Genomic DNA, 16,879 nt, shown 5'->3' with positions numbered 1-16,879 from the left:
TTCAAGCATGGGTTGTTGAGACTTTTTCTCATGTTCTGTAATGATAGACATGAAACTTCTCTTTTTCATGACTAAGCCTCCAAATGATCATCAAACTTTGATGCCATACTCCGCCCACATTTGATGGCATGGGAAAAAACATCATTCATCTTTCCATGCATCCTGTTATACACTAATAGACATGTCCACCAACTTTCATGTTGATGGGGAAACTGCTGTCTTTTTCATGTTGAATCCTCCAATACATCAAACTTTGATAAATTGCTTCAAAGCAATATTGGCAACTTTCTGTTCCATTTTAGGCATGGATGCTTGAGACTTTTTCATCTGTCTTGTTATGATATAGATGTCCGCCCAATTTCGTGTCGATTGGTGAAACTAGTGTCTTTTTCATGACCGAGCCATGTCTGCTGCAAACCAAAATGGCTGACTTCCTGTTCAGTTTCAAGCGTGGGTCCTTGAGACATTTTTCTTTGTCCTATTATGATCGACCTGTCTGCCAAATTTCATGTCATTCCACTGCTGCTGCTGTCTTTTTCATGACTAAGCCTCCAAACGATCATCAAAATTTGACGCCGTGCCGGTAAGCTCCAGGACAGTATGCATTCTTAAACCCGATTGCCCTCATTTGTCCTCCACGGAACGCTGATGCAAGGGCAGCGCCAGCAAGAAGCTGATCAATTCGGAGGTGGGTGAGAATGAGGCAGGGGGGGGGGGGCTTCAATGGTGGAAGGTACAGTAAGGAAGTGAGAGACTTGGGTTGTAGAATAGAGGAGCCTATTACTTGGACTCTGCCCTTCGTAATTAGCCCTCTCTTCCCTGGTAGGGGAGGCGGGGTGGGGGGTCTTCCCCCATTTTTCACGCTCTGCGTCAAAATGGTCGATGTCCATCATGGACGTGCCACTTAGATGCAATTTTCCAAAGTGGGAGTCAAGGGAGGGTGGGCAATAACAGGTTTGCTCGGTTGGGAAAACTCCATTCATCTTTCTTCATTGGGATTGCAGGACACGAATTGAAGCGTGAGCTCCTTCTGGTGGTTTGTTTTGTTACTGCATGCTTGGCCCACTTAGAAATGTTCAGTCCATTCAAAGTCATTTCACATTCCTCAAATTCCCACCTTTTTCATTGTTCCACATTCTTCGAACTGTTCCGCTCATTCAGGACATACGGAACAAATTCCCCCATTTTCACAATCACATTCTGGAATGAGGAAAAGATTTGAAATATTTACCGCCTCCTTTTCAAGGAGCAGCCTTTCAGCTCGTCGGCATTCACGCCGAATTTTCGACAGAAATTGCGTTCTCTAGTTATTGGGGTTATATTTTCATCATTATGCAAGGCAGAAAATTAACTGGCAATTGTCCGTTGACCCCCGCCTCGTTGGGGAGCTGCGAATCCTCGTCGTTTAACAGCTGGAGCAATTAGCGGCCCGCGAGCGCCTCGGCTTAATTCCACTTATCCGGGATGCAATAACAACAGAGGAGACTAAATGAAGATGACTGGACACACACACAAGAATAGACATGCTAAAATAAGTCTTTTTTTTTGGCGCGCTTCTTGGCGGCAGGCTTGAATTAATTCACCGGCTGGCAGATGTGAGATGTTTGGTGGGGGGCTAACATCTGGCGGGACACTTCGTTCGGTAGCCTCACCTCATCTCATCCGATTCGATCCCCCCCCACCCCCCCCCCCAAAAAAGAATTTGGGATTGGGATTCTTGGGATTCATCGTGTCGCCAATATGTCAACGATGTCGTCGCCCCGGGAGCTTTTTCGAATATTTTCACCCGCTGGTGTAGCGACGTAAGCTAACTAAAGCGTTAGCGACAGCTGTTTTTTGCTCACCATGTTAAGTTAATTAGGTCAAACTTTTGAGGCAGAAGATGTGGGAATATCCGTTCCGCTCCATTTGAGTTCCCGGCCCATCGCTGTTAAATTGGATTCTTCCACCCCAAACTCATCCAAGCATGACTTTGATGGGCATGTGGGACCCTTATGTGTTCGCCCACCCAGGCCCACCCGGCCATCCCACCCTGAATACACGTCGCCTTCCGATTAGAAAATACGATTCTTTATCCTGCTACTAGCCGGATCCGCCTGCCCCCACCCGCCGTGCCCATTTATAGCGAGCCATATTATCTGTAGATCCATCTGTCGGGCGGATTTGGATAAATAACCTCGCCGCGTGTCATTGTTATGACTTTAGCGCTTAATATTCCACCTGTTCGGCTAAGAGGTGACATAATTGATATTTCATAAGCGAGTAAATATTGGGTCTCGCTTGATTAAAGTGTAATCTGCCCAACGGATAGTCAGGATTCTTATAATAACAATAAAAATATCGTCCATTTGCTTTCACCCGAAACGGCCGACTTCCTGTGTCTTTTCAGGCGTAGATTCTCGAAAAAAACATTGGCGGGTCTACCCGTGATAAATGTGCCTAAATGTTCCCAACTGAAAACTGATTTTGGAGGTTACATTTTTATTAAATTGTTTCTCCAGGAGGAGTCCATCTTGAAATTGACCCACACGGCCCCTGGGAAAAAAAAAATGACCGTGTGTTTTTGGCCACGATTTATAGAGACTTTTTTGTGGGTGTACTCAAGGTAGACGTGTCTACCAAATTTGATGTCGCAAAGTGAAAGTGGCTTTTTTTTCCCAAAACTTCCATGACGACAAAGAAAATCAATGACGATTGGGCCTTCGCACCGCTTGCCCGGGCCCTCAATAGTGATGTAATAGTCATTCTGCCCAGGCTGATTTTTGGCAACGCAGACACACGCACACACACGCACACACACACACAGATGATTGTTTGCCTTCGCAACATCTGCAAGTTGAGTCGACGCTGTCACTCAGCCCAGCTTTGAGGAAGACGTCCTGATGGCGGGACCGCGGCCAGCCTGGAGAATAAATGCATGGGACGTGTCGTGGATCAAAGTGTGTCCACGTGTGTGCGCGTGTGTGCGGTCACATGTCATCACCATACGCGGAAAAGGGTTGATAACCTCTGCTGCAATCGATGGGAGGAGCTCCGGCATGAGCAGGCTGCCGCTGATGGACAGGTTTGTTAGGAAGGAGCGCGGCCATTCTTGTTGGATTTTAGGAGCTGATTACGCTGATCATTCAATCTTTTTTAAAAAAGATATTTTTTTTTACCAGTGTATGTCCATTCATCGTGACTTTTTGTTCTTTTTTTTCAGTGAGGACATGCATCAGGAGTGACTGTTTTATTCCACAGGCAACAGCATTTTTCCAAATCTGAAGAAATAGCAAGTATCGCACTTGTTTTGTTAAAGGTAAGAAGCGCTTGCTTTCTGACTGACAAACTGAAAACGGAATTTATATCATTTGATAAACATATCGGAATTGTCCAATGAAAAACGTAAAGCCAAATTGTGGGAGTTTATTTATGTATTTATTTATTTATTTTACCCTTTATCCGAAACATAGAGCAACCCCCCTCTTTTTTTTTTTTTAAACTCGTACAGTTTTGACACATACATATTTGAATATCTTCTTTTTTTTTTCTTTTCTGAACTGCGGCAAAGTAAAAACTAAGCTCTATTTTTGGTACAGTTCTTGTATTGAATCTTGACTTTTCTAGATGATTACAATTGTAAAGTTTTAATAATGTAAAAAAAAAAAAGAAAAGAAATCTAGAAAGTTTTGTTTTACATAGTAAATATGGAATCTGTTAAATAAAAACATGCAACTCCATAGTCTGTAAAACAGACAGATTTCTATGAAATTTAAACTTTAAAATATTTTTTCTAACTTTTAAAATTGGGTTTCAATCTGTGAAAAGGCAGAAATATATTATGATACAGCTATAAAATCTTCAAATAGAAATAATAGTACTGTATATACAGTATACTATATATTTGATTCTATTTTTTTTCAGCGTAATGCAGCCAAACCAGGTACCGAAATATGTGAAATATTTTTGGTTTACATATTTTTAAGCTTGCACGATGTTTCGAATGTATTTCAGCATGTTGAATTGACCTTTTGTCCCCTTCAAGTCAACCGTGTCACCATGCACTCCTCCACGTCCATGCTCAACATTTCCCTGGTGGACGAATGCGAGGTGGCGGGCCAGCGTTCTCCGCTGCCTCCCCCCAGGACGCTTTCCCCCCACCGGGCCCGCCCCCCCCAGTGCGGGATCCGCCCGTCCCTCCAGAGGTGTGCGGATCGCACGGTGTGGCTGGACCGCACCCAGGCCATGGCCACCACGCCTTTGTACAACGGCCACCCGTGCGCCCCAGCCTCGGCCGTGCTCCCCCGGGAGGCCCGGCAAAGTCAAATGCAAGGAGAAGAAACGGCAGAGTTGTCCGAGGAAGGAGCGAAAAGCCAAGAACTCGGCAGCTTCCGGAATCCAGGCGAAGGGTTGCGCTTTTAAAGACGTGGCCCATTGCGCGTCCCCCTTCAAAAGCTCCAGGAGGCCTCCGGTCCAGAGCCTCCAGAGGCAGGCTCGCCTCTCCTTAGAGATGAGCCAGAGCCTCCCGGAGATCATCGTCACCAGCAGGGACGACGAGCCGCCCGAACCCGGCAATGAGACGGATCGGGATCGGGGCCTCCTGCCCGGGGCGCCCCGCCCCTCCAGCCCCAAGCGCAAGGCGGAGGCCAAGGACGACCGCTACTGGAAGACGCATAGCATCGGGTGGCGGCTGGTGCGCAGGAGGGCGCTCTTTCTACGCAGGCAGAGGCTGAACGACTGCGCTCTCGCCGTGGGGATTTTCGGCGTGGTCATGATGGTCATGGAAACGGAACTCTCCTGGAGCATCTACAGCAAGGTCCGTTATCGAAGAGTTTTCCAATCGATTATTCCACCGATTAGCCCATCGACTAATCAGATAAAACATGGATTTTCCACTATTAAACGGCAAAATGTGCACGGGAAGCGCAGGAATTATTGTTGTCCACTTGGGGGCGACCCTCCTCACTTTCAACACTGTATTATCTGTGACTTTAAGCGTGTAGGATTTTAAAAGGCGGGGTCTGGCCTGATGAGAGACGTGAGCGTCCACGAAGGAAACTGTTGCGAGCTCAGGTTAGCGGCGAGCTGTTAACTAGCTGTCAGCCAGTTTGCATGCTGCTGTTTATTATATGTTTATGTTGTTGCCGTTTGTTCAATAATGCGACTGAAACTGCACTGGCAGCTATATCTGTGATATATTCTACTTCGCGGTGGCAGGCTATCTTAAACTAGCTAACATCCATACACGACCTTGCGGTAGCAATAGTAGCTTTTGTTTTGTGAAATGCACCCAAACCGGACATTCTCTGTCTTCTTTTCAACATTTTGCTGTGGCACAAGTTGATACGTTATAGTTTGGTCTGGTACGGTCCACTTTGACACAGCACCTGCGTGAAAAGCGCAGCACGTCCGCAAAACGGCGTTCATGACGTGGATTATTCCGATGTATGTAAAATTATAAGGTTATGCATAGGATCTCCGTTACTAGTCCATAGATTGAGTTTTGTCCTGACCTATGTGTGTGTGTGTGTGTGTGTGTGTGTGTGTGTGTGCGTCACCCACAGAGCTCCGTCTACTCACTCACACTCAAATCCATCATCAGCGTTTCCACCATCATCCTGCTGGGCCTCATCGTAGCGTACCACTGCAGCGAGGTGCAGGTAACCCGACCCAATTGGCGTTTCAGTCGTTACCTGGAGGCTTCATCTCGCATATTTTGACAATGCCACCCTAGCTGTACGTCCACGACAGCAGCGCGGAGGACTGGCGCATCGCCATGACGACGGAGCGCCTGGCCCTGATCGCGCTGGAGCTGGCGGCGGCGGCCGTCCACCCGTACCCGGTGGGCCTTGTGGCCTACTTGCAGCGGCGGACGCCGACGACGGCGGTGCTGTCCGAGACGGAGCTGGAGATCGTGTTGGCGCTGCCCATGTTCCTCAGGCTCTACCTGCTGGGCCGCGCCATGATGCTGCACAGCAGGCTCTTCACCGACACGGCGTCGCGTAGTATCGGGGCGCTCAACAAGGTACCTGACGCAGCCGGTCTCAAACACTTGATTGAAAAGTAAGATACAGTTTGGCGTGGCGTGGTACCGTTTGGTTGGTTTAGCGTTGTACAATTTGTTATCGTATGATATGGTCTGATTTGGTGTAATACAGTTTCGCATTGTATAGTTCCATCAGGTCTGTAACAAATCGGTATGGTATGGTGCATTTTGTTACAGTATGGTACGGTTTGGTATGGTGCAGTCTGGTTTGGTATATACTAGCACGTTGTGTGATAAAGCGCATGTATAGTACGGTAGGCTTTGGCATGATACGATATGGTATGTTACAGTTTGTTTGGATATGGTGCAGTTTTGTTCTGGTATTGTGTAATAAGAGTTCGGTACGGTATGGCACAGTTTCTTACGGTACGTTTTTGCATGATATGGTATGGTTAACAGTTGGCGTGGCATGGTAAAAATTTGCTATGTTTGGTACAGTTTGGTATAATAAAATACGTATGGTAGTTTAGTATGGTTTCCAAGTGGCTCAAATCACAATCTCAGAGTGCGGTGGTTTCCGTCCGGCCGCCCACAGATCCACTTCAACGCCCGCTTCGTGGGCAAGACCCTGATGACCACCTACCCGGGCACCGTGCTGATGATCTTCAGCGTCTCCCTGTGGATCGTGGCGGCGTGGGGGCTGCACGTATGCGAGAGGTCCACGACTTCGATGCGTTTTTTTTTTTTTTTTTTAAAAAGAGAATTTTCGAGATGAAATGCAAACCTGTTGTAACCTTTAAAGTTGAATCCGACTGAAGTGTAAACGTTTTCAGGCATCACAACTACAGAGACCTGAGCAGCAACTACATGGAGGCCCTGTGGATGGTCTCCGTCACCTTCCTGTCTATCGGCTACGGGGACGTGGTGCCTCACACCTACTGCGGTCGCAGCATCTGCCTCCTCACCGGGATCATGGCGAGCGGAAAATTCCGGAAAATTTCAATTCTTTTCGTCGGAGGGATGTCGAAAATGTTTTTTTTCTGCAGGGGGCCGGCTGCACCGTCCTGGTGGTGGCGGTGGTGGCCAGGAAGCTGGAGCTGACGCGGGCCGAGAAGAGCGTGCACAACTTCATGATTGACTCGCACATCTCCAAACGGGTTCCATTACCATTTTTATTTGATCATTTTATCATTTACTCCTGTACAGTATGTTCTAGTGCAAGGGTTTGGAGTCTAAGATTAAGTTCTTGTGCTATACTGTCGTTTCTAGTCTGACTGCGAGTGCTCGTACAATATCGGAGAGTGAATATTTCGTCCCGTGCAGATGAAGATCGCGGCAGCAAACGTGCTGAGGGAGACTTGGTTCATCTACAAACACACCAAACTCTCCAGGGAGAAAGACCACACCATGGTGCGCATGCACCAGCGCAAACTGCTGCTCGCCATCCACCAGTAAGACGCCGAAAAATGAGGCCCAGATAAAACCTTTCAAAAGTTCAACGGGAGAAAGAAACGGGGGTAGAGTTTCAAAGTAGGATTATGGTTTTGAAGTAAGGCTTCAAACGGGGTTAGGTTTTCAAAATAGAGTTTCAGAACCAGATTAGGGTTTCAAAACAGGATTAGGGTTTCAAAACAGGTCAGAGTTTCAAAGTAGGGTTTCAGAACAAGATTAGGGTTTCAAAGTAGGCTTTCAAAACAGGTTCAGGGATTCGAAGTAGGGTTTCAAAACGGGGTTAGGTTTACAAAATAGTTTCAAACCCGGATTAGGGTTAGGGTTTCGAGGGCTTGAAAACAAGTGGATGGCGTCCGAGTCGTTCACGGCTCAACGTGAGGCCATCGTCAACGTGGCTTCTCGATCGTGTGTCCAGGCTTCGGCGCGTCAAGGTGGACAAGAGGATCCTGGCCGACCAAGGCAGCACGCTGGTGGACCTCTGCAAGGTGAGAGAGGCAAGTGCACACGCACGGTTTCTTGCGAATCCCGAGCCGAGTGCGAACGCAGCGCTGCTTTGGGAACCCCTCAGTTGCAAACCACGCTGGGCGACGTGCTGGTCGAGGTGCAGGGCTGCCGGGCCGAGCTGGACACGCACGTCCACGGCCTGGAGAAGCACGTGGAGGAGCTGCGCGAGGGCTTCCGCGGCCTCATGCCGCTGCTCGCCAGCACCTTGTCCACGCAGAACTCGTCCATCCGCCACCTGCTGCGCGAGAGGGAGAAGAAGGGCGACGGTGCTGGCGGCAGCCAGGACAGGTAGATGGGAAAATGGGCGTCGGGCGCCCCCTGGAGGGAGGAGTTGTGTATTGCGGAACAGGAAAATGCTGCTCGTTGCATTTTTTCGTGCCACCAATTGTGGCAAATATGAAACGTCTCATCACCATAGAAGCAGAAATGGAACAGAAAAGGGGTTCACAACCGGCCGCTGAGATCAATAGGAGCAAATGTACCACAAAAAGTCACAGTCCCAATGTACATTTCCCTTTTTTTGTGTGTGATGCCAAATGTGCAATAAATTCCATAGGAGTGGAAAAGGAGGTTTTTGGGTTAGGGAATCTGGCCACTCAAACGTGCAACCAAATTAAAAATGGCACTCTCCATGTTGTAATGTAACAGTTTGATGATGTCATCATTTCTAATAAACACGTCTCAGCGCTCGTCTCCAAGAATCAGACTCTTTCGTTTAGCCAAAACATTTTATTGAGAGACAAGGAACGCGTCTGCCTCCTGCGCTCCGCCCCGTCATCTCTCCTTCAGCTCCGGGAAGAACATTCTAGTGCTGCTTCCTTCTGAACGAGCACCCTAAAGGACAAAAGACAGAAACACAAGAGTCAGTGTTTTGCCATCCGCTAACTCCGTGATTTGTCAATAAAACACGGGGAGCTAAAAGCTTGTTCTCGGCCTTCGAAAGGGGGGGGCCAGTGGTCTAGCTCAACCCTTCTGCAAACTGAGGTTCATCTGGCACCGGAATGAGACTGGAAGACCACCACGCAGGAAGTCCAGTCACTTAGCGGTGCGGGAGAACAACAACACGCATCAGAATTGACATGTGCAAGGCAACACGGTTGCCCCTCGACTTGCAAAACTGATTTGTTCTGAAACGTAACAAACGATTACATTTTGTGCATTCAACCAAACCACGGGACTTTGTCTTACGAACGTCTGCTAGCATAATGCTAACACTGAATACAAAACCGACGCTAGCAAAACTAGCATTGTTGTTGCCGTATTACTACTCTAAGCAATGCAACAACATGCAGACAATAAAACAATACAATCACATATCGTCTATAATTATTTTTTGTTTACAAAAAGTTTAAGTCATTACATTCTATTTAATTCTGTAATTAGTCTAGTGTGTTATCAATTTTTAAAAAAAAATCTTGTAATATTTGGTTGGTCTTTCATGGGGGATCAGCTTCGATATATTTATATTAATTTTAATGGGGAAAGATTATTTGCTATGCAACTTTTGAGTTACGTGCGTGGTCACGAAATGGATTAAACGTCTAAATCAAGGCAACGCTGTTTTAGACTAACAACCAACCTTTGAACTTGAGCGGAACTTCTTGGGTATTCATGCGAAGGGCTACCAGTTTCATACACGCTTCTGTCATAACAAATGAGCTCAAATTATCTTTCAGTAAACAGTATGTTATTAATGATATTTATCCATGTGAAGAATACAACATTACGATCAAATCACGATGACTTAGGAAGACGCCCGCGGGCTACTCGTGTTGGTGACCACTCATGCAAGTGACTAGACAATGATTGTTGCAAAATGCGAAGCAGGTAAACAACGATTGGGGGAGACCGAATATTGGTGGGGGTGATAAAGATTGGCTGCGACATTCAACATTTTGAGGCAACTCGGCATCCGACGGCCAATAAGAAGTCAATTCAAAACTGGGTAAATTTCAGATTATATATATTATTATTATTATTATGATTATATTATTATTTGAGAGATGCTGCTGACCATGGGAACTCCCCACCCTTTGTTTTAACTTAATGAAAGATTCATATTTCATTTATATTGAAATTGTCGGATTTTTTTTTATTTACCTTTGGGATCCATTTAAGTAATCATTTTTATTTAAGTTTTCATGTAACTTTTTAGAATTTCAAAACAAATATTTCTATTGGCTGAGATAAAGACCTGAAACGCAGTTTATTAATTAACCTAACTTTATAGCTTAAAAGCATTTAAATTAAGTGTCGGAGTTCGTACATAATTTTGAAGCGAATATTTTTGAAGGAAAATCAGCTCCAAATCTCCGTTTTCGGCCTCCTTGACCACTAATAAATCGGTATGAACATTTTTTTTTTTAATCTTCTACCTGTACTTAACAACATTCAACCGTGACACCTGCGTTTTTAATCATCGCGTCAGCATGGCTACAAACGGCAAAGTCGAGGCACGAAAAAGCCTCACAACCACGTCAGCAAAACTTGGGTGGAGGTGGCCGGGCGATACCGACCCTCTGTGAGACGCGCTTTGCCCCCGGTAGGCTGACACAGGACCGTCGAGCAGCCGACGCACAGCACGACCGTCTGCGCGTGGCTGAACACCGTCGTGATCTTGTAGCATCCTACGGACAGACGGTCACGTCAATTCCCCACGCACAATTTGACACCGGAAGCCACTTGACTGCGTTACCTGGACATTTCACGTCCATAAAGTAAGAGTTGGGACTCTGAACGAGGCGCTTCTTCTTGTGCCGCCTCCTCGTCTCCTCTGGAGATGGGTGCAACAAGTCTTTCGCGAGCTGAAGCAGGGAGGGAAAGAAGCATTAGCAACCATGATATGATAGGCGTCACATGACACCGTGGGTATATCTTCAGGTGGCATTTTAAATTTCTCTTAACTGGTTGTTCCGGATTGCTCAGACTTGGCCTACATTTCTGGTTAGGTAACGTACCCGTTATCTCTTTTCGGCACAACTCGTAACCACCTAAATTCGCTTAAAAGAGCGCAAAATGACACAATTTGAGACATTTATGGAGATTTACGGTGCCCAACGGGAGTGTTCGAAGCACAACTGGCACCATGTTTGCCGTGTGCGCGCCGCCATCTTCAGTCACGATGCGCTCGAGAAAAGCGCATATTAATTTGGCTCAAAGTGGGACTAAAAGCAAACAATGACGAACTCGGCGGGCACCGGCGGAATCGCAAAGGTCTCGGCGAAACGTAGAGTTGCGAACGGGTGTTCCCGAGCGTCACGAAACGGGGCAAATCTCGTTGGCGCAGGCGGAGCTGATACTCACTGGCATGTTGGCGAGGAAGTAGCCGCTGCCGAAAAGGAGGCATAACCGGAAGCGAGGCCCTCATATTCGCGGTTCCTTTGAGAGCCGAGACGGAAGTGACGACTTCGTCGCGGCCATCTTGGTGAGGTCTGTTTTTCAACAGTTTTACGTCCTTTGTGACTGAGGTAAAGGTTGGTTATTATTATAGTGTGACTATTCATTTGTTATTTACGTACGGGTGACTGATTTGCAATATTTGACAAATTCACACTTTTTATGTTATTTTTTAAATGTATTAAGTAATAGACTAATGAGCAAATAACTAAATTCAAATAAAATTCCGGGATTAATGTTACGATAAAGACAAACGTTAAACACGTATATCTTTTAAATATCTCAATTTCCTGCTACATAGAACATAAATGATGACGCTTTCATTATTTGTATTGTTTTTGATAGGCTCCAGGACGCCCGCGACCCTAGTGAGGAGAAGCGGCTCAGAAAATGGATGGATGGATGGAATATATAAAATTATTATCTCAACATGCCTGTGACGAATTATTTTTATTCCTATTACAATGATTATAGTAAATGGAACCTTTTTATTTTTCCATTTTCTACTGTAAGCAGCAGAGGTTATGTTTTAAAACCAAACAAAAAATGAATTTTATTCAAGGATTAAATTTCTTCTACTGTGGTGAATAACACAAAATGGAAAAAATAATAATAATAATAATCACACGTTATCTACTTATGGTTTAAAAGTTTTATTTGACACTTTTACACAATATACAGTGTGTCCTGGAATGCAGATTGACTAGTGATAAAAGATACAGTAAATATATATACAGTATATAGATACAGTATACAACAATTCAGCACAACCGTGATAAGTGATCTATTTTTTTATGTGATGCTTGTAAGCCAAGATAAACATGCCACATGTGCTAGATAATGGAATCAGCAGATGAGTAAATAAACACCACCTGGCATCTATTTGCAGAAATACGGTATTATGTGCATCTGTAAGTGCTGATGTGCCTACATTATGTCATACACACTGTACATCAGCCAGCCATTTTCCCTACCGCTTAACATATCATACACTATTTCCGTCAACACACTAATATAGTGACTTGATGTTTTAGTTTATATGTCGTGGTGAGCAGTTTTCGCTCACATTCCGATCACGTTTGTCATGTGACTCGACTCGCAGGGGACGAACGGTGTCACATTGTTCAAAAGCACCAAGTGCGGCATCCGCATTTATTTACACAATGGTGTGAGTGAGTGTGTGTGTGTGTGTGTGTGTGTGTGTGGTCAACGTTTAAATGGGCTCCACTTGAGGTTCAGCGGGCGGCGTGGCGAGGTCTGCCACCAGATCCGAGTCGGGCTCGGTCACAACAACGGCCACCTGCTGACACGCAAAGACAGTGATTCATGATAGTAATTCATAATTTGTGCGTGTATGTGTTGTGCGGTACCTGGGATGCACTGGGCTCGGCCGCAGCCGGGGCAGTTGCCCGGATAGCCTGAAGAGCCGGAGACGGCGGCGGGCGAGTCTGTGGATAGCGAGGTCGCTCACTTGGAGGCTGCTTTAAAAAAAATAATAATAATAAATTAAGAATGAAAAAATTGCTTGGTTGGAGGAGTTTGGTGCAGAAGAACTCAACTGATCTTGATTAAAAATATCAACCCCTTTGTTACTTTGGTCCCAGCTCTCTCCAGGTCATTCACTAGGTCCCCCCTGTGTGGTTCTGAAATAAAGCATACAAATCCATCACCTGGGTTCTGCGCGCCGCGAGCACGGTGAGTCCGAAGAGCATGGCGGTGATGCAGATCAGCAGCTCCAGGACCAGGAAGACCACCAACGTTCTCAGGATGCCGTCAATCAACAGCTAGCCACAGGACAACCACAAGCCCCGCTATTTCATTACTAACACCAAAATATGCCACACATGTGAAACGTAGGAACAAAAATAGATAGTGTGTATGTAAAAAAAAAAAAAAAAAAAGTACAATAGCTGTCCGCTTACTTTGCACTTTTGCTCGATCAGCTCGGTGCATTTCCTGAAACAATGTAGCTGCAAAGACAAACATCAAAAGGAGTTTTTTCTTTTTCTTTTGTGGCACTATTGCATAGCGACTGTTAGCAAGTTAGCATTTTATCCACTTTTCATTTTTGAAATACAGTGAACCCCCGCTATATGGCGGTTCAACGTTCACGCCTCCGCTATATCGCAGATTTTTATTCGATCGTTTTACAGTATAGAGGTGAATGTGACACTGTATATGAGCGGCTAAAATTTCGAATTGCAGCAAAACAAGTGGATTGCCGATTTTCACCCTTAGTGGGTGAGTCCAGAACGTATCCCCCGCGATTAACAGGGGCTCACTGTTTACTTGTTTCTTTCCGTCTTGCAAACACATTGTTTCAGTCTTGCACCGGACAAGACTTGTTTAAACGACTCGTACTCACGGAACATTTGATTAGGTACAGCTGCACAATCTACTAAAATGCAATACAAGCGCTCTCGTTGCTTTACCACGGCGTGGAGCTCCAGGCGGCGGCAGTGCTCGCAGTGGTAAGAGTCCTGCCTGTACGGGAGGTGCTTGGATATCAGGCCCAGGGCGGCGGTGGCGAACGCGGCGCTGATCAGATGAAGAACCAGGGCGCATTTCACCTGCAAAAAGAAAACAAACGTAGCGATTAATATTGCAAAGTTCAGTATTAAAAAAAAAAATAAATAAATAAAAAAAAAAGTTGAATATTTACAGTATAAATCAATGAAATACAAAAATACTACATAAAATATAATATTCTTAAAGGACTATCCATTTGGCAAAAATACGGACTTAAATATTTGTATTCAAAAATATATATATTTGTCTTCAGGATTTGGTCAAACAACATGTGGCTCATTTCCCAAAGTTATGCCCAAGATAACTACAAACAAAAACTAACCCCCCCAAAAATCCAAATAAATCAAATACACAATTTTAATAAATGGATTTATATAAATAATGTATATTTAATAATATAATACAGTTTTTCGACTTGGTGAAGCAGTATGTGGCTCATCGCCCAAGGTTATTTTGCACAACTGTAAACAATCGTATAAGCCCACTCACCCAAAACAGAGTGGGCCTCCTCCCACTGTGTATCAACACAGATCCCGATAAGGTGACCTGTTCGAATAAAGACCTGGGAGGTCAGTGAAGGACGCCGGGGTCGGACAAATGCTGAACGTTAACGTGTCTGCTAACTGCCCTACCTGAATGACCACTACGAGGAAGAGCGCCACGTCGGCCGTGAAATGGATCTCGTGGACCTGGAGGACGGACGCGCTCAGGCACAGGACCAGCAGCGCGATGACCAGCTGGATGGTCTGAAGAAGACGAGGTAGCAGCTAGCTTTTAGCACACCAACAGCATGTTAGCATTTTGTCAGGTCTTATTAGACTTTTGAAAAGCTATCTTACCACTAGGCTTGTCGCTAGTCAAATCGTTATAGTGCTTTCAGTACTCTCGGTGCTATCTTAGTATACGCTAGCTTAGCAACTACTAGCATGTTAGCATTTTATCTCTTCTTGTTAGCCTTTTGAAGTAGTTCCATGACGGGGCACATCTTTGTCATAAGACCTTATTGCAATCTGTACTCAAGTTGCTATCTTTTAGAAGGTCAAATGTTAGCATTTTATCTGGTCTTATTACAGCTTTAAAATAGTACACTGCAACTAGGATTGCTATCTTCATGCTACTCCATGCTTTCTTAAGTTGCTAATTTTTATCAGACTGCAAGCATGTTACTTTAAGCAGTCGGACTAACTTTTTGAAATAGTACCTGATACAGGGCGTACCTTTAAATCCTTCTCTTTCTCAGTTCTTAGTGCTTTCAATACTCAAGTTGTTATCTTTTTTTTAGCAGACTGATAGCATGTTAGCATTTTAGCTGCTCACATTAGGTCTATGAAATGGTTACATTACTACTCGCCCACCCCCAAAGTCTTTGGCTCCATCTTGAAGTGGGACTGCAGCTGGCCCGGGTTCAGGGACCCCGGCGGGGGCGTCGGGTCTTTTGGGTCGGTCTGCGCCATCTCGCTACCTTTGACATTGGGTGGACACAAACACAAAGTTTGGGGACACAACCACACCCACCAGGCAGGCCCACATGTACTTGACGCGGAAGAGAAACCGTACAAAATCAAGAGAATAAAATGTTGGGAAGAAATTAATACAATTTAATGGACCAAATCCAGAATTTAAGGTGTGAATGTAGGCCAGGATGCCCAGCTCATCAATGTGTCCTCTATCTGACTCAGCCCAGAAAGAGAGAGAGAGAGAGAGAGAGAGAGGCCTCTTAAAGGGACAAGTGCCAGGCCAAAATATTAGGCACACCCTCAACCAGCCTCTCCGACGTGTTTCAAAGCAGCTCTCCAAATGAGGCAGGAAAAAAAAAGAAAGAAAATGACACAATACGAGACTTATTTCCATCATTGCCGCCATTGTCGACGATAAAGTAAAACATTTATCACTGCAGTGGACTTCTTTAAAAGGCACACTGCACCAAAGTGGAGTGCAGCTGCAGTATGACTTGGCTCCGGCCCAGATGGACATATTTACAAGACATCAATCCGTCGTCCATCTCATTAGGAATGCATTAAAAAAAAATGATGTTCTTACCTGTGCTGAGTCACTGAGGAACCTCCTCTCGGTCCCGATGTTGTCACTGCGCAGGCAGGCTGCTAGAACAGGGGAGTGAGTGCGTGCGTGTGCGCGCGTGTGTGTGTGTGTGATTTCACTGCAGCAAACGGGCCGCTGCAGACTTTTCGCAGACTTGCAGTCCAGGACGGAAGGAAGGAAGCGGATACAACTCCCGGGATGTCATCACATGGCGACGCTGCAAATGATTTATTAATTATGTTTTTGTTTTTGTTTTTTTTGTGTTTTTTTTTGTGTGTCTTTATTTGAATATTTAATAACAAACAGAAACATGTTTTTTTAAGAATAAAAAAAATACAATAAAGCACTAATGCTGATAAAATTAGTTATTGTGTTATTAATCAGTTATGGTATGATTGCTACACTGCGGCTCCATAAATAAAAGCAAACCAAAGAAATATGCAAATTAAAAAAGGGCATTTATGTATTATTCAGTTCTAGATCAATGTATTTAGGTGTGAAATATAACTTGAAAAAAATATTCAATGCATTTCTTTTCATCTTAAAATATATCTTAAAGCTAATAATTTGCTTAAATGAGTTTTAAAATTTAATAAACAATAGTTTTATTTCAACATTAAATATTAGGAAAATATTGAATGTAATTATTTTTTACTACCTGACTATATTTATTTTGTATTTCATTTATGTATTTGTATACATTATATATACAAATATATACAGCAGAGTGAGTCAAATTTCCACTTAAGGGGTTATAATTAGTATAATACATTTGACAAAAAATCTAATACATCTTATTTTCATTTTAAATATTTTCATTTATGAAATTAATTTTACATTTATTTTGTATTTGATGGCTAAATTTAGACTTGAGAAAAAAAATCTTCTTCTTGATCAGTTATTTCAAATATTGTGTTTTATCCATTTAATGACCGTATTCTTTTTCTAAAATTTGTTTTTCGTATCTCCGCTCACGAGCTTTTTCTAAGGTGC

The 16,879-nt window shown here is 44.5% G+C and overlaps 3 protein-coding genes and 1 non-coding gene across 8 annotated transcripts; 1 reads left to right on the top strand and 3 right to left on the bottom strand.

Moving 5' to 3' along the window:
- The first annotated feature begins 3,058 nt into the window (after nt 1-3,058).
- Nucleotides 3,059-8,758, top strand: LOC133395726 (small conductance calcium-activated potassium channel protein 1-like). The gene is given in 12 exon segments (XM_061664872.1): nt 3,059-3,298; nt 3,904-3,922; nt 4,025-4,272; nt 4,274-4,795; nt 5,544-5,639; nt 5,714-6,004; nt 6,561-6,682; nt 6,799-6,940; nt 7,012-7,122; nt 7,289-7,416; nt 7,833-7,902; nt 7,986-8,758. Coding segments are annotated over 10 exon segments (1,944 nt in total). The 5' UTR covers nt 3,059-3,298; nt 3,904-3,922; nt 4,025-4,038; the 3' UTR covers nt 8,214-8,758.
- On the bottom strand, nt 8,631-11,313 carry rps27.1 (ribosomal protein S27, isoform 1). The gene is made up of 4 exons (XM_061664873.1): nt 11,225-11,313; nt 10,617-10,725; nt 10,438-10,548; nt 8,631-8,755 (listed from the first exon to the last, which is right to left on the bottom strand). Exons 1-4 carry the CDS (start codon nt 11,228-11,230, stop codon nt 8,727-8,729), a joined length of 255 nt encoding a protein of 84 aa, XP_061520857.1. The 5' UTR covers nt 11,231-11,313; the 3' UTR covers nt 8,631-8,726.
- Nucleotides 8,843-8,972, bottom strand: LOC133396194 (small nucleolar RNA SNORA35). The gene has a single exon (XR_009767331.1). It is a non-coding gene; the product is annotated as a small nucleolar RNA SNORA35 (small nucleolar RNA).
- Nucleotides 11,314-11,966: 653 nt separating the features above from the next.
- si:dkey-81h8.1 (uncharacterized protein LOC100034657 homolog) lies at nt 11,967-16,091 on the bottom strand. Of its 5 annotated transcripts, none has more exons than XM_061665021.1 (9): nt 15,887-16,091; nt 15,202-15,308; nt 14,479-14,592; nt 14,336-14,392; nt 13,750-13,887; nt 13,240-13,287; nt 12,988-13,101; nt 12,688-12,798; nt 11,967-12,620 (listed from the first exon to the last, which is right to left on the bottom strand). In XM_061665021.1, the coding sequence occupies exons 2-9, from the start codon at nt 15,298-15,300 to the stop codon at nt 12,531-12,533; spliced, it is 771 nt and encodes a 256-aa protein (XP_061521005.1). In that variant the 5' UTR covers nt 15,301-15,308; nt 15,887-16,091; the 3' UTR covers nt 11,967-12,530. The 5 variants fall into 5 exon arrangements, with proteins under 5 accessions (XP_061521005.1, XP_061521008.1, XP_061521007.1 ...); XM_061665024.1 differs by having other exon boundaries at nt 11,967-12,617; XM_061665023.1 differs by having other exon boundaries at nt 12,688-12,795.
- Between the last annotated feature and the right edge of the window lie 788 nt (nt 16,092-16,879).

The sequence above is a fragment of the Phycodurus eques genome, chromosome 20 (genome assembly GCF_024500275.1).
Source record: "Phycodurus eques isolate BA_2022a chromosome 20, UOR_Pequ_1.1, whole genome shotgun sequence".
NCBI classification, from domain to species: Eukaryota; Metazoa; Chordata; class Actinopteri; order Syngnathiformes; family Syngnathidae; genus Phycodurus; species Phycodurus eques.
Note: the sequence above shows the minus strand (reverse complement) of the source record. Positions and strands in the feature narration are given on the sequence as shown.

Excerpts from the sequence above, each read along its gene's own strand:
- rps27.1 (XM_061664873.1), bottom strand. Across the intron at positions 10,549-10,616 it reads TATGGACGTGAAATGTCCAG|GATGCTACAAGATCACGACG; the intron begins GTAACGCAGTCA and ends GTCTGTCCGTAG. Across the intron at positions 8,756-10,437 it reads CAAAGCGCGTCTCACAGAGG|GGTGCTCGTTCAGAAGGAAG; the intron begins GTCGGTATCGCC and ends TTTGTCCTTTAG.
- si:dkey-81h8.1 (XM_061665021.1), bottom strand. The coding sequence starts at position 15,300 with ATGGCGCAGACCGACCCAAAAGACCCGACGCCCCCGCCGGGGTCCCTG. Across the intron at positions 12,799-12,987 it reads TCGCGGCGCGCAGAACCCAG|CAGCCTCCAAGTGAGCGACC; the intron begins GTGATGGATTTG and ends TTTTTTTTAAAG. Across the intron at positions 12,621-12,687 it reads CCGAGCCCAGTGCATCCCAG|CAGGTGGCCGTTGTTGTGAC; the intron begins GTACCGCACAAC and ends TTTGCGTGTCAG.